This window comes from Lithobates pipiens, unplaced genomic scaffold (assembly GCF_037356315.1).
Source record: "Lithobates pipiens isolate NorthernLeopardFrog02 unplaced genomic scaffold, aLitPip1_a1.2 Scaffold_30, whole genome shotgun sequence".
Taxonomy (NCBI): Eukaryota; Metazoa; Chordata; class Amphibia; order Anura; family Ranidae; genus Lithobates; species Lithobates pipiens.
Genome location: NW_027507791.1, coordinates 88,868,567 through 88,895,872, shown reverse-complemented (window position 1 = coordinate 88,895,872; position 27,306 = coordinate 88,868,567). Strand labels below are relative to the sequence as shown.

The following is a 27,306-nucleotide window of genomic DNA, read 5'->3' as shown; positions in this document are numbered from 1 at the left end:
TGACATGCTGCAGGTAGCAGAGCTGGATGCTGCACATATGCTCCCCTCTGGCACTTTAAAACACTGGGAGGGGATGCTCAGGTTCTAGGTGGCATGGGATCCACAGAACCTTAGTCTATAGGTGCATTTACACCTACGAATGCACTCTGCAGGCAATTACATATGAGAACCCCAGTGGAGTAGGCAATGGAAACAATCTGTATCTAGGCACTAACGGACTCGGTGTGAGGGGATAAAAAGCCCATCTTGTGCTTATGCTGTTATAAACGCCAACTGAGTCTTGTAGTTGGAAGAGTGATAACAAAACCAAAGTAGTGCACAGAGTATCAAGATGTGTGATAATGTGAGGCCACACACAGTATATGGCTGTTCTAATGTGGGCTACATATCTGTGCTCCCAGAACAGCATGTAGCCTCCAGCCTATTGAATGTCCTTGTATGCCATTGAGAATCATAATGCGCTGCACCTGAAAATCAGAGTATGGACAGTCCAAGTGGGTGGGCCCCAATTACAGTGCTACATGTCCTCAAAGTTAACTAATATGTCAACTTTATTGTAGGCATAAAATACACTCATGGGAAAGGGAAGAAAAGACATTCCTGCATGGCCACCAAGCTGTGCTGTTGTGTTGTGCAATGCACTGCCAAAATCTTGTGGCCCATCAAATGGGGAATGTCCCTGTACTGACAGCCAGAGTGTGGAGTAATGGAAATGTTCAATCAACTGCTGAAGCGATCTTCCGTAAAACTGGGAGTGATGTCACCACCAATACTCCAAGCCACTTCCGAGTGTAGAAAAACCTCTGATTCTCCAGGGCAATGTGTTTTGAAGCGGCAGCCTTTTTGTGAAGGCTAATGAAGATTTAAACAGATCAGGGCACTGAAAAAGGATGGGTACGGGCAGAATAAACCATTTTGTGTGAAGCCACCTACAACACCACAGCATCATTTATGTTCAAATAGATAATCTGAAAGACCTGCCTGCGTCTAGTACCGACCATTCTCGTGCGATTGCAGCATGAATGAGTATGAAAGACACATCTCAAAATAACTTATTGAGATAAAAGTGCATAATGCGATTTATATTACTATAGAGCTTTTAAAAGGGCTACAGCCCTCAAACTGTGGGATGTTGGGAATATACAATATGTGTACAGAAATGTGCTTTGGCTATGTGATAGATGAGTGGGCACGATTTACTTACAAAAGCTGGAAACCTCCCGTTGCGTTCAATGGGGCTGCCTACTCGCAGCTAATCACAGGAAACACCACTGGGCGCATGTAATCGCTGGCAGTATGCCTTTGCAGGTTTGAATGCGCCCTAATATTTCACTTTGATAAATGAGATGGCAATTTCTGCTTCTGGCAAAATTAGCCATATTCAGACAAGACTTTGTTTTGCTTTTATAACTTTTATTTAGTTTCTAGGGCTCATTATAATACTAATATATATTTTTAATTATGTTAATTTTTACTTTCGAATAGGTTGCTATTGCAAATATGTCTTACCCACCGCATCTGAATCGACCCCCAATGGGGATTCCGACTCTTCCTCCGGGAATACCTCCTCCACAATTTCCAGGATTCCCTCCACCCCCTGGTAAGTACACTTATGTTGTTCAAAATTCATATTGAGTAAAAACTCTGCTTTTTGACTCATCCATTTATACCAGTGATGAAAAACATTGGCACACTCAAAGTAGAGTTAGACAGGAGATTCATTACGTGTTGTGTGTTTTTTTTTTTTTTTTTTTTACCACTTAAAGTATAAGTCCACCTTAACACTAAAATCCCTGCATCTACAGACATCCACGATATAACACCATTTAACCCTGTAATGAAGAAATGAGAATGCATCCATTTTCGGAAGCCAATGCACCCGATCCAATGCTGAGCTGTCAGCAGCTTTGGAGGTGGGTGCAGAGGACACAGCCGACAACGGGAGCCCCATAGTAATGGGTGACGTCGCTCCCCATTCATTTCACAGCTGTTGTCGGTTGTCCCCTGCAGAGCTTCTGCCGCTGAAGACTGGACCGGCTTCAAAAAAGGTATGTATGCTCATTTCTTCTTTACAGGGTTAGTGTTAGGCTGTAGATGCAGGGATTTTAGTGTTAAGGTGGACTTATACTTTAAGTGGTTAAAAAAAAAACACTTAATGAAGCTCCTGTCTACCACTACTTTGAGTGTGCCAATGTTTTTCATTGGCACAGTCAATATATACTATAATCATAGATCTATCTCGATCTATCGATCTCTATCTCGATCTATCGATCTCGATCTCTCTCTCTCGAGATCTCCTCTGTCTTTTTTTTTTTTTTTTGTCAATTAGGGTTTTGACCAAGTGCATCCTGCATTTTCTGTTGTGGCAGCGGAATTTTCATTTGGGTGCACCACTACTCAAATCAGTGTGAACCTTACAAAACATGAGATTTGTCGGAACATTTATTAGGACCCCTACATTCACCATTTCATAAGAAGGATGGGAACTAAGCATTATGCTTCCTCATTAAGCTTTGTCCTGCAGAAGAAGCAAGGACTCTGTATTAGCTTAGTGTTCCAAACAATATCGGATTTTTTTTGTGACAACCAGTTTTCAAAATGTCTTCATTACCCTTTAAAGTCCTATTTTTTTTCATATTACTTGACCTGTAAAGTGCAATAAACTTTTGTGCCTCATTTACGTTTTCATATAAATACATATACTATATTTTTATTTTTTTCTTATAGGAACTCCAATGATTCCTGTACCAATGAGTTTGATGGCTCCAGGACCAACTGTAAGTCTGTTTCTACTGTACCATAACTTTCAGTCCTAAATGATTGATACTACTTTAACTTAATTTAAAATACATTATACATCCAGCAATATCACACATCTTTATAAATATACCCTTGTATTTTCTCTTTTGAGAGTTGTTACCAAAGGCTCAAGCCAATGTTAACATTGCTCTGTTTATATTCAGCTTGTCTGCATCGTACTATGGTTAAAGGAATAAGAACAAGATGCACAGAAACAAATCATTTGGCAGATGAAACGGTTATCAGATCTGTATTTACCAAATGTTTTGGGTGTGTGAAAGCATGTCTGTTTTGTGTTGGGTGGAACATCTTGTCAATGGGGCTCTTGGGACTAACTGAAGTGGGGTAAGGGCTAGGTCATCAGGCTGCTCAGAGTAGTAACTGGTATCGCGGTAGCTCTCTTTTGTCAAAATGATAAACAGTTGGGAGGCAAAGTAATATTCCTGAAAGTCTGGAAGGGCTGCTCCTCCCAGCATCACCAAGTTCTTCGGGATTTTCCAAGATAATTTGTCTACTGCGCCCCCATGTAAACAAATTAAGAATAGATTTGATTGTTTTGAAAAACTTTTGTGGTTTGTGTATATATGGGGGGGGGGGGGGGGGGGGGCATACCACACTAAATAAAGTATCTTTGGGAGGAGTATCATTTTGACTAAGCTGACACATCCCATAACACCCAGGGGTATTTTGGCCCAAGTCTGTGTCTTGATCAGGGCATACAGGGGTTAAAGTTTCAAGTGTGTGTAGTCAGCGAGCGATCTGGTGACCTGTACACCAAGGTACTTGATCAAGGAGACCTTTGGGAGGGTCAGAGGAGGGGATGTGAACGAGGAAGGGAAATGGTCAATCAGAAGGATCTGTGATTTAGACCAGTTAATACTCGAACCCGAGTGGCTACCGATATGCTCTATGGAGAGAGGGACTGGAGTCCTCCAGATATAGGAGCGTATCATCGGCATACATCCCAATCTTTTCCTCCAGGTTCCCTATCTTAAGGCCGCGGATGCTAGTATCTGCACGAATCATGATGGCCAATGGCTCTACAGCCAGTGCGTACAAAATGAGGGAAAAAGGATAGCCTTATCGGGTCCCTCTCTCTAACCGGATTTGTTCGGAAAGCCAGCCGTTGACAAACACCTTGGCCTTTGGGGATTGATATAGGAGCTGAACCCAGTGAGAAGCACTCCCACAGGTAGTTCCACTCCACAGAATCGAAGGCCTCGGTGGCATCCAGAGACACCACAACCCTCAAACCGATTTCATCATGGGACCCCTGAATGTTCATGAATAGGCGGCGAATGTTCATCGCAGTATTTTTCCCTGGCATGAAGCCTGTCTGGTCAGGATGGACCAGTGACAGAATAACCTACCCCCCCAGGTACCACAAATGCCACCTTTTAGGGGGGTGCAGATACCGGTCTAATACAGGTATCTGCACCCACTTCCGGGAATAGACTCCAGTGGAGTCGTGCACCTTCCCGTTGCTCCACTTCGGCTGCCAACATTGCTGGACCCTGGGACAGGTAAGTGTCCATTTATTAAGTCAGCAGCTGCAGTATTTGTAGCTGCTGGCTTTTAATCTTTTTTTTTTTTTTTTTTTTTTTTTTTTTAGGTGGACTCCCTCTTTAATGTCAACCTATAGCAAGGAAATAGGTCTATATGATTCCGTGTATTTAGGGTCCTTACCAAGCCTCGGTATTACTACAATTTGGGCCCCTCTCATAGAGGGGGGTAGAATACCTGTATCAGGGTGTGGGTGACTCGGGAAGTGTAGCGTGTACGGTAGAATTTCCCAAATTCCTAAGCCACTTGTTGTGGATCAGTAATGTCGTTCCCCTGCGGATCTATCGATGACTAACCACAGGGGGACGCACGTCTAGATGAGCAAGATACGCAAGTAGTTTGCCCGATCTTTTTCCATACTCAAACACCCTTTTTTTTTTATAGAAAAAGGTGCGTTGCTTAGCTTTTTTCAATATCATTGGGAGACCTGTCGCGTCTGAATCTTAACATTGTTGGCAGTGCTAGGTGAGGGGTCACGATGGAATGCCTCCTCCAACACCTGTAGATGTTCTGTAACCTGTTGGACAATACGTTTCGATGACCGTTTAACTTGTGGAATACGCGTGGAAAGGAGGGAACGGACGTGGAGTTTAAACCTCTCTCACCATGTCATATGCGGCTGAGTCCCTGTTGGCTGTGAAATAGTATTGTAGTTCTGCGGGGATGTCATCCTGGTCCTGCAGAGCCATCAGCCAAAATGGCTTTAACCGCCAAGATGGAGCAGGGGAGGCTTGCTGGATCATGATTCAAAAGTCTTCTCGGAGCAAAGCCCACATCTCCCAGTTTAGGTGTCAGGGACTTTTAAATTAAGATGAAATCGATGCATGATATCGTTTTGTGACTGGCTGAGAAGCACAAGAAAACTTTAGTGTGCGGATGCTTGTGGCGCCAAGTGTCAACAATAGCAAAATTAGTATGCGTTATAGTCTGATGTGTGTCAAGGGTCGGATCCAGTTGCCCATTCAGTCCAGTGTGGGTCATATTAAAGTTCCCCATCCACGCTGCTGGTACATTGTGTCATAAAGGCAAGACCCTCCTTAATTACAAGTGAGTTGCATGGGGGGAGGGGGAGGGGAGAGACATGGCAAGCTAGTATCAGGATTGGGGATCCATTGTTGGTGGCATGTATAAACACATCTGCCCTGCTGGTCCGTCTGGAGTAACACTAGATCAAATAGAACCCTTTTTGCAACCAGGACTGATACCCCACTGGAGTGTGAGGTGTGGGCGGTGTGATAGGCCCAGCCTATCCAAGGCTTTTTAAGAGAGGATTGTAGGTGGTCCGTAGCGCGAGTCTCAACTAGTGTGATGTCAGGACGGTAATGCGTGTAATCTTATTGCGCAAGCCTCTAACATTCCACGTGAGAAACTTCAGGGAACTAATGGCGGATATGAGCAGTGTTTTGATAGACCACAGTTGGATTAGCAGAGCAGACATAGACACATCAGATAGCATAAAACACAGCGACAACCAATATCGATAGTTCATGTATGACAATAACATAGTAACTTTAGCATAAGCATGCGGTTTCAAATATGTTGGTGTAGAAAAAGGAATACCCACATCAATGTGTGCTGGTGTAGGGCATATTTCCCTTCTTTCTGGTCAGTTGGAGAATTTTCTTGCAGTCCCTGAAATTTTGCTATCGGGGTACGCGGCGGAGCTTTTTGGGGAGGACAACAGGCAGGGAGTCAATGGGTTCTCTCCACAGCGAACATCTCCGAGAATGCATCTCTGCCAAAGTTGGATGTCAGAAAGCTTTCAAAGAAGCTTGCCGAGTCGTTGCTCTCGGCAGTCTCTAGTCAGCCGATAAAGCGGAGATTGTATCTCCGGAGGCAATTCTCCATGTCGTCCGGTTTCGCACTAATCTGTTGTAGCTGAGGGCGCACCTCATCAGTGGTATGTTGCAGGGGGTGCAAGATATCTTCTGCTCTGCTAATATGCGTCTCCATCTCTGCCACGCGGTCCCGCAGGGTCAAGAGATCCTGTCGGATGCATCAATTTTGACCTCAATTTTGGTGGTGAGCGTTCTCTGGCAAAGGGCGATGGCATCGAGCACCTCGTTAGTGGCCACCTCGGAGTGCTGGTGCCATCTTCAACCTGTTGGTCTTCTCCAAGCCTGTGGTACTTGGCAAGTTTGTCAGCAGCCTCAAAGGTCCTTTTTAGACATACTTCAGAGGTGGGCAGGAGAGTCCCCGGGTGTACCAAGATGGCCGCTGCTTACTAGGCCGGATCCTCAATAACTGTAAGTAGCGGTCAGCTAGCCGCGAAGTTCGGGGGTTGTAGGAGGAAACTGGATGATCAGGAAGTCCTGTAATTGCCAGGGCCGCTGCAGAGTGGAGCAAAATGGCCACCATTCCGTGAGTTGGGCTGAAGCCGCCGCACTATCCCTCGGGCAGCTGCAGGATAAGGAGGCACCACGACAGAGTCCCCAGGCCGGTGGCTGTAATAATCCGAGACTGGGCTCAGGGCATCCAGGGAGTTCAGTCAAACCTGCAGGTGCCGCCGCCGGGTGGAGCAAGATCGCCACCGCTCCGGGAGTTGGGCCGAATCCCTGGTCTGTCCCTCCAGCTAATACAGGATGAGGAAGAGGACCTGCGATGGTGGCCTCGAGCAGTGCTCTGACAAGCTAGAAGGCTCTGAGGACTGCGTTGGGAACAAGGCAGGTCTGCTGGTTTGTAGATGCTGAGGAAAATTGGGTAGGATTAACGCAGGATATCAAATTCAGTAGTGTGGGCAAGCAGAGCGCTCACTCCATGCATCCTACTCCATTGCTCTCCAGGCCACGCCCCAACACCTAACCTTTAATATTGCAAACTGCTGACAGCTTTTCTATCCTTTTTTATACATCATACCAGTACTGGAAAAGTGTTCTGTAGTCTATAAAGACATAAAGTAACATAATCCAAGTCTGAGCAGAAATGGTATGCGACTGCATGTTAGTAACTCTCTAACATTTCTATATATAAAAGTTTAAAAATGTTATTACTGTGGTGTTGAATCGGCCATGCTTGGTATCCTCATTGGTAGGGGTGCACCAAATGGTAATTTTGGTGCCAAAACGGAAAACACAGGCTGCACTTAGCTGAAGATGACAGTATTTAAAAATTATATTTTTATATATAATTGTATTGGACTTTTTAATTAATATCAATTTAAATTAATATGAATTTATTGTTGGCCATTATTGGCACCTTTAGTACAAGAAAAGCTCAAGAAAAATGCAGTCTCTAACCATCTTTTGTATCATGTCTGCAATCTTAAACACACTTCTAATACTATTAGCAAAACTTCCATTCAGTGCACCTCTAGCAGACGTGATACAAGAGATGGTCAGACTGCAGACATGGTACAAGAGAGAAATGCAGCCTCAGCAGTGCCACGGAGTTTTTCTGTGGCACCGCGGGCTAGGAAATTCAATGTTGCGGCTCCTGTTATACATCACACTGATTCAGTGGCCTGGCATTGTACCAGTGTGCTATCACAGGAGGAGGGACATTGTTACTGCGCCCGCCCGGACAGTTCAGCTCCGTTAGTAAGATCACGGCTCTGCTTGAGGAGTAGGGAGGGGAGGACGCTGAGAGGCCAGGTTTACACCCCCTCAATGTACGGCACCCGGGGCAGAACTCGCTCCCTTTTCTGTGCCGTTATCGTCAAATTTTCTTTTGGCTGAATGCCTAATACCACGTTTTCGACCGATATGTTTCAGCAGCTGAAATTTCAGTGCACTTCTACTTATTGGACTATACCAAAACATGATACTCTTTGGCAGTGGTGACAGAAATGGAAACCCTGACACCCTTCTGACTGCTAAAAACTTTTAAGCAGAGCATGTTACTGATTGTCTAACATTCAGTTATGGAGGGCCAATTGTACACTGAAACAACCAAAACTGCTTTTATACCCAATAATTCCGTTTTTCAGCTAAGCGTAGGTGTTGTCTACTTATAAGAAGATTGTCTCCTCTGCTGACCAGATGCAGGTCTGCTTTGGAAGTTTTAGGCTTCATGTAGCTGGGCTTTGTTTTCCTATGTTTTACGTGCATTAGAAGCATACATCCAAATGTAGAACAATTTATTTATCACAATTCTTAGTGTCGGTGACAGCTTTTCATGTATGGAGATAGGCTCCTATGGAAGATACGTTTGTATTGCAGGCATGTTTTACACTTTGATTCTGGTTGGCTGAGATGGAGAGGTGGGTGAATGAAGGCATGATCTCCACCTCAGCCAATGAGAGGAAGCATCGTATTGATAACGTACAATGATTCCTGTGAATGGCTGAGCAGCAGTCTACCCAGCCTTATTTAATTTCAACAGCAAATGGAAACACATCGCTGTACTCTATAAGCACTGTATTTATCAGCGTATAACGCGCACCTGTTTCCTCTTGAAATCGTGGATGCGTGTTATACGCCGATCCCCCTCTGATCTGCGCTCTGTGGAGCACCGCCTACATTTGCCAAGCCGAATGCACTGTGTACTTGGCTCCACTCGCAGTCACGCCCAGTCCCGCCTCCTTGCATTTACGTCCCGCCATTGGACCGGAGTTGTGTCCATCATAGTACCCGGGCCCAAGGGGCGGGACGGGGGCGTTACTGCGAGTGGAGCAGAGTACACTCTGCTCAGCTCGGTCTATGTCGGCAGAGAGAGGAGCCGAAGATCTAAGGTGGCGGCACTAAATTAAAATGAAATATGCTGCAAATTTGTGCAAGGCTGGACAGTGTGCAAGGCTGCAGGGGATTTAAAATATAAGTGTTTCCCCCCCCCCCCCCTTTAAACTTGCCTCCTAAACTTGGGGTGCATGTTGTACTCGATAAATATGGTAGCTGATGCTAGGTAGTTTTTATACAGCAATGACAACAGCTACAGCAATTGATAAAGAAATAGTTTAGTCCAGCTTGGCCAAAGCAAATTATTTGAGTTAATTTTTTTTTTTCTTTTTCCAAGTTTGTTTAGTCATAAATTAGTATTGGGCCAGTTTTCAACTGCCTGATCAAATTTTTTTGTCTTATATTCTATGGCTTGCATTACAAAATTAAAAAAAATGCATCTTCTGTTGATCCATCGTGGTTAAAATATTGGTCTTTGTTTCTTTTCCTATTGCAAGGTTTTGCTACCCACAGTATCTATGGTTGGAAAACATCTTGGGCCTCGGAAGGATTTGATGGGTCTTAAGAACAAAGAAAATGATGAGAACAGCGGACCAACAACCACTGTTTTTGTTGGCAATATTTCTGAGAAAGCCTCTGATATGCTTATCAGACAACTTTTAGCAGTAAGTAAAGTTTTAAACACATTCACCAGTAAGTTGTGTGTTCATTTTTTTATTTTTATTTTTTTTACCTGTTTTTAGGGCATTCAAAATTGAGAATAAATTATGCTGGTTGGAAAATGAAACGGGCATGTAGCGGCTGTAAATAAGTGCATTTTTCTTCCCATTTATGTGGAAGGCCATTTTTTTTTTTCAATGAAACGCTATGGCACTGATGCTCATTTAGCCCTATAATATGTTTAATGCAAAACTATTCTTAGAAATATTTTAGCCGCTGGGAGTGTTTACATAACCGTAAACTTGTTCTTTTAAGGCAGACTGTCATTGTATGAATTAACTACTGAATTTAGTAGTAGCCGCTTGTAAATGTTTCACAACATTTTGGAATAAAGAGCAGTGCATTATTTCACATGACAAGTGTGTCATTTAGGTTTTTAAAAGCATTTTTTCACATTTAATTTTGTTATAGAAATGCGGCTTGGTTTTAAGCTGGAAACGTGTGCAAGGAGCATCTGGGAAGCTTCAAGGTAAGTGTGGTATGTATGAGCATCATTCTTCTTCTGTTATTGAATTTCATAGGTATGTATTTCATAAAATGAATGTATGCTAATGTGTATTTATGCATACTGTGTGGGTGTGTGTGTATACACACATACACTTGTATTTTTGGACACGGGCACAATTTTCATACTTTGGGCTCTGTATGCCACCAGAATAAAATGAAAACTAAACAATCCAAATTAATTTGAAGTGCAGACTTTCAGCTTTAATACATGGGGTTGAACATAAAGTACAGATTTTAGGAACTGCAACAGTTTTTTTTTTTTATACACAGTCTCTTTCCCCCCCCCCATATTTTCAGTGGCTTAAATGTAATTGGACAAATCTAATTAGAAATGTTCATTTTTAATATTTTGTTGAATTCTTTACTGACGGTGACTGCCTGAAGTCTGGAACCCATGGACATTACCAAAGACTGGGCTGGGTTTCCTCCTTTCTGATGCTTTGCCAGGCTCTAACTGTAGCTCTCTTCAGTTCTTTGTGGGTCTTCCTGCCTTTAGTTTTGCCTTCAGTAAGTGAAATGCATGCTCAATTGGGTTTAGATCAGGTGATGGCCAATGCATAATATTCCAGGTCTTTGCCTTGAAAAGTTTCTGGGTTGTTTTTGCAGTTTTTTGGCTCATCATCCATCAGTACCGTGAAGCGCCGTCCAATCAACCTTGCTGCATTTGGCTGAATCTGGGCAGTATACCTCTAAATCTAAATATCTCTAAAAACTGCAGAATTCATCTGGTTATAGTTTCATAGTAAGGTTGAATAAAGACACCAGTCCGTCCAGTTTAACCTGAGTGAGTGTCTACCCCTATCCCTGTAGGTCCCTACCCTCAAGGAGCCCACAATCTAAGGTCCCCATTCATATTCTAGGGCTAATTTTGGACAGAATCCAATTAACCTACCTGCATGTCTTTGGAGTGCGGGAGGAAACCGGAGTACCCGGAGGAAACCCACGCAGGCACAGGGAGAACATGCAAACTCCAGGCAGGTAGAGTCGTGGTTGGGATTCGAACCAAGGACCCTTTTATTTTTTTTTTTTTTTTATTTTTTTTTTTTTAATTATTTTTATTAATTTGCAAGTAAACAATAGAACAACCTACAGCCTATTGGGCATACCCAGGCTGATTATTACAAAAACCCCCCAACAATCAGGGTCAACCAAATAGAGTCAAACAATCAGGGAACAACCAAATAACCCTCCCCCTCCCCCCCACTCGATACACCGCCACCGGCGTGTGCATCCAAACAGAAAAAAGAACCCCCCCCCCCCCCTCCCCCTGTACGCTCCAGCACCACTGCACATTACTCAGGACAGTTACTTAATTCGCCCATGCTCCATCGCAGTCCACGCTCAGACCCAGGATAAAATATGCAAGCATCACCCTTCACCTACCAATCCCCTATTGCCCACGTAAATAATGACCCAGGGTTACATGAATATCACACAACTTAGAACTCTTCCACTAGTCACTAATGAAAACTCCATCAGTCCGGATTCAAGTCAGCGTTGGTGTCACGCGACTCCGTCCAAATGCCCCATACTTTATGAAATTTAGTGCCACACCCTCGCGAAAGGTAGGTGGCCCTGTAAAGAGGGAGAGCCGTATTCACTAAGTGCTTCCAAAAATTAATAGAGGGGGCTACCGGGGCCTTCCATTTGAGAACAATCGACTTACGGGCATAGTACAGCAATAAGCCCAGGAGTGTTCTGAGCGCTCGGCGTGGAGCCAGCGGCTCGACCAGTCCCAAGAGGCATATCTCGACCGACAAAGGTATGTTGACGGTGGTAACCGCCAGAATAAAATTAGTCACCTCCACCCAGAACCCAGCTATCTGAGGACAGCTACAGAACATGTGTATGAAATCCGCCGAAAGTGAGTTGCATCTCCAACAAGAATCAGGGACAGATGGATAGATTCTGTGAAGACGTTGCGGAGTGTAATATACCCTATGTACTATTTTGAATTGCACCAATCTATCTCTGGCTGACACTAACTGTAGGAAAGGATACTCCCATACATCTTCCCAGTCCTCCGTATCCAAGGAGGGAAAATCAGCTTCCCACCTTGCCCTTTGGAGTTCCAAACCGGTATGGACACCTGGGAGTAATACCTTGTAGATGGCAGACAACGGTTTGGACAGGTCAACATCTCTGAGCAGAGATTCCAACCTCGAGGTGTAAAACGCGACGGGGGCATTTCCAAACTGCGTTCGAAAGGCATGATTAAGTTGTAAGTATCTGAATAAGTGTGAGTTGGGCAGTGTATACTGTTGTTTCAGCCTATCAAAGGTCTGTATTTTTCCCTCAACACAGAGTTGATCAATATATTTGATACCCCTGCTTGCCCATACACTAGGGTCGGGAATAGAGCCAAATTCCGGTAAATTCGGGTTGAACCAAAGAGGACTATGCGGGGAGATGTGTCCCGAGGGTACGGGGCGCATCAGATTGGCAGCCTTCCATGCCCTTATAACCGCCCTCATTGCAGCAGTAAGAAGAAAAGGGGCTCGTAGACCGCGATACACCAAGTGTCTTAGTGCCTCATACGACCCCAACCACGCCGCTTCCAGGACCACCGCCGCATTGGACTCGTCTGAAACCAGCCAATTATGAGCATGGGACAGAAGAGCCGCCACATAGTAGGAGTGCAAATCCGGGCAAGCTAACCCGCCCTCCCCCCAAGGCCTCTGCAATACCGTGAGCTTAAACCGTGGCTGACCAGCGCCCCAGAGAAAGGACACCAAAAGAGAATTTATCGTGCGAAATATTTTTTTAGGAATCCAGACTGGAGCATGTCTGAGAACATAGAGAAAAGCAGGCAAAAGCTTCATCTTAAATAAATTAATTCTCCCAATCAAAGTGAGAGGGAGATGCGACCATGCCTTCAGTCTAGTCCTCATCCTCCGCACCAGTGGATCCAGATTAAGGGCACAAAAATCAGAGGTAGAGGGGGAAATGTAGATCCCCAAATATTTCATTGTATCTGTCCACAGGAGTGGCCCAAGGACCCTTTTTACTGCTAGGTGAGAGTGCTAACCACTACACCACTGTGCCGCCCGTGGTTCTGTCTTTTCTCACATTAATAAACACCAATGACCCGGTGCCACTGGAAGCCATGCATTCACATGCCATCACGCTGCCTCCACCATGTTTTACAGATGAAGTTGTGTGCTTTTGTATCATGACCTGTTCAGCCTTCTCCACACTTTTTTTTTTTTTTTTCTGTCATTCTGGTACAGATTTCTTAGTTTCAGCCATCCATAGATTGCTTTTTTTTTTTAGATGGTTATTTGGCTAAGTCTAATCTGGCTTTTCTATTCTTCAGGCTTATGAATGGTTTGCACCTTGTGGTGAACCCTCTGTATTTGCTCTTGTGAAGTCTTCTCTTGATTGTAGACTTTCACAATGATACACTCACCTCCTGGAGAGTGTCTTTGTCTGGATGCTGTGAATGGGTTTTTCTTTACCATAGAGAGGATCCTGCGATCATCCACTACTGTAGTCTTCCATGGACGTCCAGGCCTTTTTATGTTGCTGAGCTTACCAGTGTATTCTTCTTTCCTCAATTTACCAAACTGTTGATTTGGCCACGCCTAATGTTGCTGCTATGTCTCTGTTGGATTTGTTTTTGAAGTCCTTACGATAACCTGTTTCACTTGCATGGACAGCTCCTTTTATACGCATGATGTAGGTTTGCAGCAATAGATTTCATATGCAAATATCACACTTAAGCCTCGTACACACGATCGGGCTCAATACAATGTTTCCCGTGGATTTCTGTACAAAAGGGGTTCCCCTTGAACTTGTTAAGCATATGCATGGTCCGAATTTTTCCAGCCAACTTTCACCAAATCACGTGGCTTTTCTGCTCTTTACCGCCACCTTTGGTCAACTTCTGTATTGTTTGATCTTTTGCATTGGGTCTGAGCATGCGTGTCCGATGGTTTTCTGTACACACGATCGGACTTATGTAGTCAGTTCGTCTGTTCGCACAGCCAACATTTGTCCGATGAAAAACAAAAAAGTTTGTCCGATGGAGCGTACACACGGTTGGATGTTGCCTTAAAACAGCTAATTTGCATGTTTGGTTTCAAAAAGTCAGATTGTGTGTACGGGCCTTTAAAATCAATTCCAGACCTTTTACCTGCTTAATTGATGAAATAACCCGCACCTGGCCATGAAACCGCTTTTTAAATTCAATTGTCCAATTACTTTTAGTCCTTTGAAAAAGTGGGTGACTAGTCTTAAGAGCTGTAACTCCTAAACCCTTTTTACGATTTGAATGTACATACCCTCAAATCGGAGTGTGTGCACTTTCATATCCATTATTTAACTATAGCTAGAATATGTTTTGGTAAATACCTGGAAAAAAATAAAAATGATTCTGTGTCCAAATATATATGGAAGTGTGTGTGTGTATGTGTATATATATATATATATATATATAATCTCACAAAAGTACACCCCTCACATTTTTGTAAATATTTTATTCTATTTTTTCATGTGACAACACTGAAGAAATACTTTACTACGAGGTAAAGTAGTGAGTGTACAGATTGTATAACAGTGTAAATTTGCTGCCTCCTCAAAATAACTCAACACACAGCCATTAATGTCTAAACCACTGGCAACAAAGGTTAGTACGCCGCAAAGTGAAAATGTCCAAATTGGGCCCAAAGTGTCTAGTTTGTGTGGCCACCATTATTTTCCAGCACCTCCTAACTCCTCTTGGGCATGGAGTTCACAGGTTACCAGTGGAGTCCTCTTACTCTCCTCCATGACAACATCATGGAGCTGGTGGATGTTAGACCTTGCACTCCTGCACCTTCCATTTGAGGAAGCTCCACAGATGCTCAATAGGGTTTAGGTCTGGAGACATGCTTGGCCAGTACATAACCTTTTACCCTCGGCTTCTTTAGCAAGGCAGCGGTCGTTTTGGAGGTGTGTTTGGGGTCCTTATGTTGGAATACTGCCCTGCGGCCCAGTCTCTGCAGGGAGGGGATCAGCTCTACTTCAGTATGTCACAGTACACGGCATTCATGGTTCCCTCAATGAACTGTAGCACCCGAGTGCCGACAGCACTCCTGTAACCCCAGACCATGACACTCCCACCACCATGCTTGACTGTAGGCAAGACACACTTGTCTTTGTACTCCTCACCTGGTTGCACCACACACGCTTGACACCATCTGAACCAAATAAGTTTAATTTGCTCTCATCAGACCACAGGACATGATTCCAGTAATCTATGTCCTTAGTCTGCTTGTCTTCAGAAAATTGTTTGCGGGCTTTCTTGTGCATCATCTTTAGAAGAGGCTTCCTTCTGGGATGACAGCCATGCAGACCAATTTGATGCAGTGTGTGAAGATGGGCTGACCCCCTTCAACCTCAGCAGCAATGCTGGCAGCACTCATACGTCTATTTCCCCAAAGACAACCTCTCAATATGAGGCTGAGCATGTGTACTCAACTTCTTTGGTCAACCATGGCGAGGCCTGTTCTGAGTGGAACCTGTCCTGTTAAACCGCTGTATGGTCTTGGCCACCATGCTGTAGATCAGTTTCAGGATCTTGGCAATCTTTTAGCCTATACCATCTTTAGAGCAGCAATTCTTTTTTTCAGATCCTCAAGTTCTTTGACATGAGGTGCCATGTTGACCTTCCAGTGACCAGTGTGAGAGCGTTAACACCAAATTTAACACACCTGCTCCCCATTTACACCTGAGACCTTGTAAAATGAATCGCATGTCACCGGGGAGGAAAAATGGCTAATTGGGCCAAATTTGGACATTTTCACTTAGGGGTGTACTCACTTTTTTGCCAGCGGTTTAGACATTAATGGCTGAGTGAGTTATTTTGAGGAGACAGCAAAATGTGCACCATTATACAAGCTGTACACTCACTACTTTAGATTGTAGCAAAGGGGCATGTCTTCAGTGTTGTCACATGAATAGAGGGGATGGAAAGTATTCAGACCCTCCTTAAATTTTCACTCTGTTATATTGCAGCCATTTTCTTAAATCATTTAAGTTCATTTTTTTTCCTCATTAATGTACACACAGCACCCCATATTGACAGAAAAACACAGAATTGTTGACGTTTTTGCAGATTTATTAAAAAAGAAACTGAAATATCACATGGTCCTAAGTATTCAGACTCTTTGCTCAGTATTTAGTAGAAGCACCCTTTTGATATAATTCACGCCTGGATTTGGGGATCCTCTGCCATTCCCCCTTGCAGATCCTCTCCAGTTCTGTCAGGTTGGATGGTAAACGTTGGTGAACGGCCATTTTTAGGTCTCTCCAGAGATGCTCAATTGGGTTCAAGTCAGGGCTCTGGCTGGGCCATTCAAGAACAGTCAGTTGTTGTGAAGCCACTCCTTCGTTATTTTAGCTGTGTGCTTAGGGTCATTGTCTTGGAAAGTAAACCTTCGGCCCAGTCTGAGATCCTAACCACTCTGGAGAAGGTTTTCTTCCGGGATATCTCTGTACTTGGCCGCATTCATCTTTCCCTCGATTGCAACCAGTCGTCCTGTCCCTGCTTCCACCACCATGCTTCACTGTTGGGACTGTATTGGACAGGTGATGAGCAGTGCCTGGGTTTTCTCAACACATACCGCTTAGAACTTTTTGGCCTTAATTCTCTCTTAAGACCAGAGAACCTTATTTCTCACTATCTTGGAGTCCTACAGGGTTTTTTTTTGTTTTGTTTTTTAGCGAACTCCATGCCGGCTTTCATGTGATGTGTCTTGCACTGAGGAGAGGCTTCCATCGGGCCACTCTGCTATAAAGCCCCGACTGGTGGAGGTCTGCACAGATGGTTGGCTTTCTACAACTTTCTCCCATCTCCCGACTGCATCTCTTGAACTCAGCCACAGTCATCTTTGGGTTCCTCTTTACCTCTCTCACCAAGGCTCTTCTCCCTCGATAGCTCAGTTTGGCTGGACAGCCAGCTCTAGGAAGGGTTCTGGTCGTAAGGATTGTGGATGCCACTGCGCTCTTAGGAACCTTAAGTGCAGCAGAAATGTTTTTGTTACCTTGGCCAGATCTGTGCCTTGCCACAATTCTGTCTCTGAGCTCTTCCGGCATTTCCTTTGACCTCATTATTCTCATTTGCTCTGACATGCACTGTGAGCTGTAAGGTCTTATATAGACAGGTGTGTGGCTTTCCTAATCAAGTTCAATCAGTATACTCACACAGCTGGACTCAAATGAAGGTGTAGAACCATCTCAAGGATGATCAGAAGAAATGGACAGCACCTGAGTTTTTTTGTTTATTGAACGCAAAATAACAATACAACAATACAATAGGCAATCAAGTGGTAAGCACATATGCATACATAGGATGTCGACATACGACACACAGGGGCAGATAGGCTCCTATTACTGTATACACAATTCTGCGTTTGAGCCTGGGTCTGTCTAATTATACCTCAGCATATGTGTTCACATCATTTAGTTAATTGTGCATATATTTGGATGACTGGCTAGGCCAGAAAGGGGGGGGGAGAGAGAAGGGGACAAAGAGGAGTGGGGGATAAGGAGAGAAGTGAGGAAGAAAGAGAACCTAAGAGGACTAGGGTGGTGAAAAGGAGGGATGGGAGTAAGGTGAGGGTTTGTGTTCAATGGACTTCTCAAAATGTAAGCAGACTCAGCTACCATTAGAGAAACGGGCTAATCTTAGGCTAAGATTTATATATCCCTATGACACATTTGGTGTCTGTAGGTGAGTGTGTTGTGGTTGTTGAGGAGACTAACATTATGTCCCTGTATTCGTTAGTTTTTAAAGTCCATCCACGGGGACCAAGTCACCGTGTGGCGAAGAGGCTTGTCCTTGGCAATGAGGGTGAGTTCTTCCATCGGGCAGATTTTGTTCACTGCCTGTATCCAATTTTGCATTGAGGGGGCGTGAGGTTGTCCCCAATTAGCTGGGATGAGGGCCTTGGCAGTGTTGAGCAGGTGTCGGGTTAGTGAGCAAATGTATTAATCCACTGCTTCCATTGTGTTAGAGTACTGTCCACGGCTCTAGGAGTATAGCAGAGTTTGTTATTTGGTTCACAAGCCAAATTATGTGTAGCCAGTAGGGTTGACTTATCGGGCACGTCCACCAGATGTGAGCGTGGGTTGCTGTGTTCCTGCAGTTCCTCCAACACAACGGGAACAGGAGGGGAACATGCTATGGATTTTGGCTGGTGTATAGTGCCATCTAGTCAGTAGCTTGTAGTTCATTTCAGTAATCCTGGATGAGATGGAAGAGACTTGAGCGAGTTGAAGGATCTTAACCCTCTGGTCATTGGTAATATGAGAGTTTTAGTCGGATTCCCATTTATTAAGGAATTCCGGAAATTAAGAATCCTGCAGCTGGAGGAAGGCTTTGTAGAATTGTGAAATGCAATGAGAAGGAGGTTCTTTGTGGAAAAATACCTCTTCAATCGGTGTTAAATCCTGGGTACTTCGTAGTGGATGTGGGAGGGAGTCCACAAATTGCTTTAACTGTATCTCCAAATGTCCATGAAGGAGTCCTGTCTAGGGCCCAAAATATCCATTAGAGGTTTGGGATGGTTACTCCGGGTGAGGTGATGCAGAAGGCGTGGACCTTCAGTCGACCAGGCTTTAAAGCCGGCATCCATGTTGCCTGGGCGAAAAAAGTTATGGTTCTATATGGGTAGTAGAGAGGAGAGTTATATTTCCATGAGAATGTCTTATGTGGAGAGTCCCAGACTGTGACTGTGGAAGTAGTTGGAGGCGAGTTGATTGGCCGGAATGCTCTGCATGAGCACGGGATCCAGGGCATTACAGATAAATTGGCACCACTAAGCTCCTATTCTAAATAGACCCATATTTTAGTATTACTAGCATACTTCGTCAGAGATCCTAGCAAATGTTGTGGCATAGTAGTATGCCTGGACAGCACCTGAGTTAAATATGTCACAGCAAAGGGTCTGAATACTTAAGACCATGTGGTATTTCAGTTTTTCTTTTTTAATAAATTGCAAAAATGTAAACAATTCTGTGTTTTTCTGTCAATATGAGGTGCTGTGTGTACATTAATGAGGAAAAAAAAAAACGAAATTAAATGATTTAAGCAAATGGCTTCAATATAACAAAGTGAAAAATTTAAGTGGGTCTGAATACTTTCCGTCGCCACTGTGTGTGTGTGTGTGTGTGTGTGTGTAGATAGATAGATAGATATATTTGTCAGGGCTTGACAATTTTGCTTGGAATCTAGGAGCCAGGTCGGTAACGGCGATCCGGACCTGTCCCTGGCCATGGAGACGAGTGAGGGGAAGATAGCGCCGCCCCCAGATTTCATATTTAAGAGGACCTGTCATGCTTTTTTCTATTACAAGGGATTTTTACATTCCTTGTAATAGGAATAAAAGTGACACAAATTTTTATTTTAAAAGAACAGTGAAAAAAATAAAAGTTAAAGTAAGAAAGAAAAAATTATTTTAAACTCGCCCTGTATATGAAAGCGGTGGTCAAACCACACATGTGAAGTATCGCCGTGATCGGTAGAACGAGAGCAATAATTCTAGTCCTGGACTTCCTCTAACTCAAAACGTGCAATATTTTAAAGGGTAAATGTTTGTCACTGTTCCATGAGCGGGCACAATTTTGAAGCGTGACTTGTTGGGTATTAATTTATTCGGTGTAATATTATCTTTCACAATATAAAAAAAAAATTGGGCTAACTTGTCTTATTTTTTTATTAAATCAATTATTTTTCCTCAAAAGACCGGAAAAGTGGAAGTTCCATTTTTGGGTGGAACGCTGCTTTAAGGGTGTAATTGATGCCAAAGATGCTTCAAAGTATTGAGCAAAAGCTCAATGTGTGTGTGTTTTGTAAATTAAAAAAAAGATTTCAAACAAATTTCTTTCACGGTTTCATTATAGTGTTATTGTTGGTAGAATTTTGAGGAAATTAAGGCTGTGACATAACAAAATGTGGAAAAAGTGAAGTGTTGTGAATACTTTCCAGATGCGCTAGTATTGGATTGGGCCCCCTTTTGCCTCCAGAATTGCTCTAATCCTTCGCGGCATATATTCAACAGGGTGTTAGAAATATTTCTCAGATGTTTTGGTCCATATTGACATGATAGTGTCACGCAGTTGCTGCAGATTTGTTGGCTGCGAATCTCCAATTCCACCACTCCCCAAAGTTACTCTATATTGGATTGGGATCTGGTGACTGGAGGCCATCCGAGTACAGTGAGCTTATTGTCATGTTTGAGATGACTTGAGCTTTGTGACATGGTGCATTATCCTGCTGGAAGGAGCCATCAGAAGATGGCTACACTGTAATAAAGGGATGGTCATGGTCAGCAACAATACTCAGGTAGGCCATGACATTTAAACGATGCTCAGTTGGTACCAAGGGACCCAGAGTGTGCCAAATATCCCCTACACCAGGGATATGCAATTAGCGGACCTCCAGCTGTTGCAGAACTACAAGTCTCATGAGGCATGGCAAGTCTGACAGCCTCGAGCATGATACCCAGAGGCAGAGGCATGATGGGACTTGTAGTTTTGCAACAGCTGGAGGTCTGCTAATTGCCTATCCCTGCCCTACACCATTACCCCACCAGCCTGAACTTTTGCTACAAGGCAGGATGGATCCATGCTTTCATTTTTACACCAAATTCTGACCCTACCACCTGAATGTCGCAGCTGAAATCGAGACTCACCAGGCAAGGGCAACATTTTTACGATCTTCAATTTTCCAATTTTAGTGAGCCTGTGCGAATTGTAGTCTGTTTCCTGTTCTTAGCTGACAGGAGTGGCACCCGGTGTGGTCTTCTGTTGCTGTTGTCCATCTGCTTCAAGGTTCGATGCATTGGACTTTCAAAGATTGTATTCTGCATATCTTGGTTGTAATGAGTGGCTTTTTTAGTTACTGCTGCTTTTCTATTATCTGACATCAAAGCATTTTCCTCCACACAACTGGATATTTTCTTTCGGACCATTCTCTGTAAATCCTAGAGATGGTTGTACGTTAAAATACCAGTAGATCAGCAGTTTGTTTTAAATAATCAGACCAGCCTGTCTGGCACCAAAAAACATGCCACATTTAAAGTCTCTGAAATCCCATTTCCCATTCTGATGCTCAGTTTAAACTTCAGCAAGTCACCTTCACCACATCTAGATGCCTAAATGCATTGAGTTGCTGCCATATAATTGTCTGATTAGCAATTTGTGTTAACCAAGCAATTGAACAGGTGTACCTAATAAAGCGCGTCCTCTGTAAAGAGGACCTGTCACTTCCTATTACAAGAGTTTTTTTTACATTCCTTTTAATAGGAATAAAAGTGATCAAAAATTGAAAGGTGAAAGTGTAAAAAATAACTTTGTTTTTAATTTAAGTGCCCCTCCATCACCTCATGCTCGCACACACAAGCGAACGCATGCATAGGTCGTACCTGCATATGTAAACAGCGTTCAAACCACACACGTGAGCCATCACCATGAACGTTAGAGCAATAATTCTAGCACTAGACCTCCTCTGTAACTGTAAACTGGTAACCTGTAAAAAAAAAAAAAGTTTAAAGCGTAGCCTATGGATATTTTTAAGTATGGAAGTTTGGCGCCATTCCACGAGTATGTACAATTTTTTTTTTTTTATAGCATGACATATTGGGTATCAATTTACTCGGCATATCATCCTTCACATTATACAAAAACACTGGGGTAAATATTGTTTCCTTTTTTCCCTTTTTTATTCATGAAAGTGTTTTTTTCCCCAAAAAAGTCACATTTGAAAAATTGTTGTGCAAATACTTTGTAAAGAATTGCCATTTTATTCCCTAAAGTCTCTGCTTAAAAAAAAAAAAAAATTATATACACATTTATTTATTTTTTGCATGTAAGTGAGCAATGCTAGAATTGGCTTGGGCTGGAAGTGGTTAAATATTGTTACATTGTGAGTGTTTTGATGTGTTTTTTTTTATTATAGCTTTTGGGTTTTGTGAGTATAAGGAACCTGAATCCACTCTTCGAGCATTGCGTTTGCTTCATGACCTGCAGATTGGGGAGAAGAAGCTTCTTGTGAAGGTTGATGCTAAGACAAAAGCCCAGTTGGATGAGTGGAAAGCAAGCAGGCGTGCTTCCAACGGGGTGGGTAACAGATTATTTTTCCCCTGTGCAAAATGGAGACAATGAAGAAAGCTACAGTGTGTTTGTTTTTTTTTTTGTTAATAGGATGGGGTCGTTTTTCTGTACATTTTTTTTATTTTATTTTTAATAAGTTCCATTCATTGCAACTGCATTGAGATGCAGTTGTCTGAATTGAATCTCGGTGTGCTAAAAAAATGCATGCAGTGCTTTTTTGTTCAGCGCGCTCCACAGTGGTTCAGTGGTGTGAATTGACACCATTGTTGGCAGGGCTTTTTGCCTTATTCGTGTTGTGGCTGCGATGGCAGCCAGCATAGCCCCAACGCATCTGGTATGAAAAAGCCCTTAAGAAAAAAAGCACTTTACATGTTCTAACCCTCTTCACTGTACTAGAACATATAAAGCAGGGGCAAAGATTTTGAGCCATGAGTGTCTTTTTCTTAACGGTTTGCAGCTGGAAATGACAAAGTAATGAGTAATGCTTTTCAGTTATTATGGCTGCCTTCAGCAAGGGAAACCACATCCGATTCGCAATATGAACCCAGCCTTAAGAAGTGTCTATTTTCTTATGTAGACTCCCCGGCCTGAATCAACAGCAGAGGAAGAAGATGACCTTGACGAAGAAACAAAAAGACGAGATGGAGTCATTAAAGGTGCAATTGAACTCTTAATAAAAGAGTATTCCAGTGAGCTAAATGCCCCTTCTCTGGATGCTGACTCACATTCCAAAAAGAAAAGAAAGGATAAGAAAGAAGAACTATCGGTAAGTGGTTAACTATTTTATCGTTGCATTGTAAGTAGCATTAACTGATACAGGCTTAGAGTGGTGGTGAACTTTGGGGGGGAGGGGAGAGAAACACTGACAGGGTTTTATAACAGAAGAGACCTTAGAAGTTTTTTCTGTCATAAATGACCCCCCCCCCCCCCCCCCCCGCCTGTCAATGGTTAATGCGAGCTGATGCACGCCATGCGCAACTCATACTGCATTATAGCCCGCTTTGCGTTCTGTGACGTCACTGCAGCCTGGCTATTCAAGCACCCGAAGGTTTGTAAACCAGAAGGAAGACCGGTTTAACATGGAAGCGCTGGGGACCAGCGAGAGCCTTGACAGCCCAGTACTGGACAGCTTCGTCTGTAGGTAAGTCACTCATAATGTACTAGTATGCTGTGCATCTAGTTAAAGTGGTTGTAAACCCTTACAACCAACTTTGACCTACAGCTAAGCCTAGATTAAGGCTTACCTGTAGGTCCAAGAAATATCTCCTAAACCTACACGGTTTAGGAGATAATTGCCAAAAGACAAGCACCGCTGTCTATGATGCATGCGCCGTAGACAGCGGTGCGCAGGCGCATTGAGCGCGCTGCGGTCAACGGCGATATGCCACGAGTGGCGGCTCCCGTGCGAATGCGCGGGAGTGACGGCTTTGCCGAATGACAGCGGCGGAGCAGCGAGACCCACCGAGAAGATGGATGCGCTGGACTACAGGGGACAGTGGTGACTTCGCTGGCTCCTGTGTCAGGTAAGCGATGCATAGTAGTCCATTATGCTTTACCTTGCAGGGAATGAAAGAGGAAGAAAACTCATCAGGATTTACTTCCTCTTTAAAGCCTGACTCTGGAGTTACCCAGTATAAGTAAGAATCACTACAGATACCATATTTTGGGGATGACACATTGGGAGGAGATCCTTGCTTACAGCAGTATTGAACCCAAAAGCAAACGTTTATTATATTGCATCTTACCAATTCTTAGATGTGATTGCTGCATTAGTAGTTTTTTAGGCTTTCTTCTATTTTCCTCCGGTGATCCAACCAGTAAGTAATAAGTGGATTTTCAACACAAGCTCTTTGCATGTACAAGGGTGAGAGAACATTTTACACTGGCATGGGTGCTTAACCACTTCCATCCCAAGGACGTCATATGATGTCCTTGACTTTTCAGTGGTGATATCTGAAAGAATCCACCACCGCCGGAGGAAGAGCATATAGATTTCCAGTGACCAGATGGTCCCCAGTCATCTCTGATGGTCGTTATGTCATCACGCCCGGGGCGGTGGTTGTAAACTAAGCCAAGATCTCGGCTTGAGAGCATCAGATCTGTCCTCCATAAAGAGGACCTGTCAGGCACCATTCCTATTACAAGACTTTTACATTCCTTGTAATAGGAATAAAAGTGATCCATAATTTAAAGAGAAGTGTAAAAATAAAAAATTCAAGGGTGGAGGTCCGCTTTAAGTAGCAAAGTTTGGCGCCATTCCACAATTTTAAAACGCAACATTTTCGGTATCTATTTACTTGGTGTAACATCGTTCACATTATAAAAAACTTTACTGTTTCTTTCATGAAACTTTTTTTCTTCCCCAAAAAGTTTAAAAATTGTTGTGCAAATACTGTGCAACACAAAAGGTTCAACGACTGCCATTTTAATCCCTAGGGTGTCTGCTAAAAAAAATATATAATGTATGGGAGTTCCAATTTTCCAGCAAAATAATATATTTTTACATGTAGGAGAGGAGTGCCAGAATAGGCCCGGTATTGAAGTGATTAAAATGATCAGCATTTGTTAATGTAAAATCTTTATCCCAAAAGGAAAAAACTGTTGTAACTGATTTTGTATTATCCTGGAGTTCAGCTTCAATTTGCTACTGTATTTAAATCTGCTAGTACTGCTAACACTCCCCTCCCCAGACAATCAATGTTGTTGTCCAAATCTGCCCACTTTGCTCATTCATCCAGAGTGGTGTCTGTATAATACAGGTGGTGTGTTACTGACCAGATCACGAGATGAAAACAGAGGTGGAAAAGCCTATAAACTAAAACTGCCACCACATCTAATAATTGGTAAGCTGCAATACATTACATTTTGGTTTCGGGTTTAATGCCTGAATATCTGGCTTACTCTGGCAAAGGTGGAGTTTGTGATGTCTTCCATCCACCTCTCCTCCTCGGCTAGTCATAGGAAGTCCCGTATTGATACAGTGCTTCCAGGTGATGGTTGAGCAGCATCCAACTTAATTTCATTCAGGGAGCGAGACAGGAAGTCTCCCCCTGTTGAAACATGGAGCTGTATTCTGTATGTAGCTGATGCTACATACAGCCATGGCCAAAAGTTTTAAGAATGACACATTTTTTTCCCAAAATATGCTGCTTCCATTTTAATGGCAACTGCGATCAGATGAATTGCAAAAAGTCCCTCTTTGCCATGAAAATTAACTTAATCCCATACAAAACATTTCCACTGCATTTGTGATGAAGGCTTCAGGGCGCCCAAGGAAGTCTAGCCAGCGCCAGGACCGTCTCCTACAGTTTATTCAGTTGTGGGATTGGGGCACCACCCATGCAGAGCTTGCTCAGGAATGGCAGCAGACAGGTGTGAGAACATCTGCACGCACAGTGACACAGACTTTTGGAGGATGGCCTGCTGTCAAGGAGGACAGCAAAGAAGCCACTTCTCTCTAGAAAAAACATCAGGGACAGACTGATATTCTGCAAAAGGTACAAGGTTTGGACTGGCGAAAAGTATTTTTTTCTGTATCCCCTTTCCAATTGTTTGGGGCATCTGGAAAAAAACCTTGGTGTAGAAAAGGTGAGCGCTACTATCAGTCCCGTCCTGATGTCCACAATAAAGCATCCTGAGATGACTTTTGTGAGGCTGCTTCTCAACCAAGGCAGTGGACTCGCTCACAATTTCACCGAAAAACACAGCCATTAATAAATAATGGTAAAAAGACATTCTCCCAGAGCAACTTCTCTCAACTTTACAAGAACAGTTTGCGTAACAGTGCCCTTTTCAGAATAATGGAGCACCTTGTCATAAGGCAAAAGTGATCACTAAGTGGCTTGGGAACAAAACATCAATTTTTGGTCTATGGCCAGGAAACTCCCCAGACCCAAATCCCATTGAGAACTTGTAGTCAATCCTTAAGAGGACAGGACAACTTGCAGAGGTCTTGAACAAAGGGTCACCACTGCAAATATTAACTTTGCATAAACCTAATGTAATTGTTAATAAAAGCCTTTGACACTAATGAAGTGCTTTTAATTATACTTCAGTATATCATAGTAACATCTGTCAAAAATCTAAAAACACTGACAGCAGACTTTGTGGAAATTAATGTGTGTGATTCTCACCTTTTGGTCATGGCTGTAGAGTTTGTACAGCGCTCCCAGTGGGCGCATCTTTTAGGCTTTAAAGTGGATGTAAACCCCATTCATGAAATTTGACCTGGGCACATCTATCTGTAGTATTTCGTTTCTGCTGTTCAATTCTTCTGTTATCAGCATAACTTCTGACAAGTTTTCCGACAACCAAGATAAAACCAGCCTGATATTTGTGTCTGGGATGGCGCATAGAAATAGATTAGCAGGCAGCTGGTCTATTCACAGCACAGCTCTGCACATTTCTTCCTTCCTTCTACCTATGTAGAGAGGGACTGTGTGCCTTTCCTCCAATCGGCAGTCACGAAGTGTATGCTAAGATTCCACGCCCAGTGGTGGAACAAAGAGAATTCTTACAAGACCTGCACTTTCTAAACAGTCTAGAAAGTTGAATACAGTACATATACAAGTACAACCTATGTAAGGAGATTTTGTTTTAATCTGTGTATCATCTGAGGCTGTTCACTTCACTGGATATATGTGAGGGTATACATCCACTTTAAGGCAAATGTATGCCCCAGCTTTTGGCCCTGTGTCCATGTCCAACCGTAAGGAAGGTTAAAGCAGTGGAGGAATCGCTGTTCATCTTTAAAACAAAGATCTGGAGGAAATGAGCAGATTCTCTCAGAAAACACTTCAGCATTCACATACCTGAATCGCCAAGAACAAATCAAATCCAAATCTGAGAACTACTGCAGATTTTATGGTTTTGATGTGTCAAAAAGCCTTGAATCATTGCTAGAAACCCACATTGAGGACTCCGAGAACTACTTTATGTATCTCCCGAGCCCTCAGGTGGTAGCCTCACCTGGGGATCTTTCGGCTCCTAGTCTGATGCTGTGGTCTCC

General features: G+C 43.3%; 1 protein-coding gene across 3 annotated transcripts in view; it reads left to right on the top strand.

Annotated features, from left to right (window-relative positions):
• RBM25 (RNA binding motif protein 25) overlaps positions 1-27,306 on the top strand; it is an 83,220-nt gene that overhangs the window by 16,666 nt on the left and 39,248 nt on the right. For 2 of the 3 annotated variants that reach the window (XM_077464583.1, XM_077464582.1), the window contains exons 2-7: positions 1,486-1,600; positions 2,728-2,777; positions 9,473-9,640; positions 10,107-10,173; positions 22,144-22,304; positions 22,876-23,064. In XM_077464583.1, the coding sequence (XP_077320709.1) occupies positions 1,501-1,600; positions 2,728-2,777; positions 9,473-9,640; positions 10,107-10,173; positions 22,144-22,304; positions 22,876-23,064 (735 nt within the window). In that variant the 5' untranslated portion in view covers positions 1,486-1,500. The remainder of the gene's footprint in view (positions 1-1,485; positions 1,601-2,727; positions 2,778-9,472; positions 9,641-10,106; positions 10,174-22,143; positions 22,305-22,875; positions 23,065-27,306) is intronic. The other variant, XM_077464584.1, reaches the window with a different exon arrangement.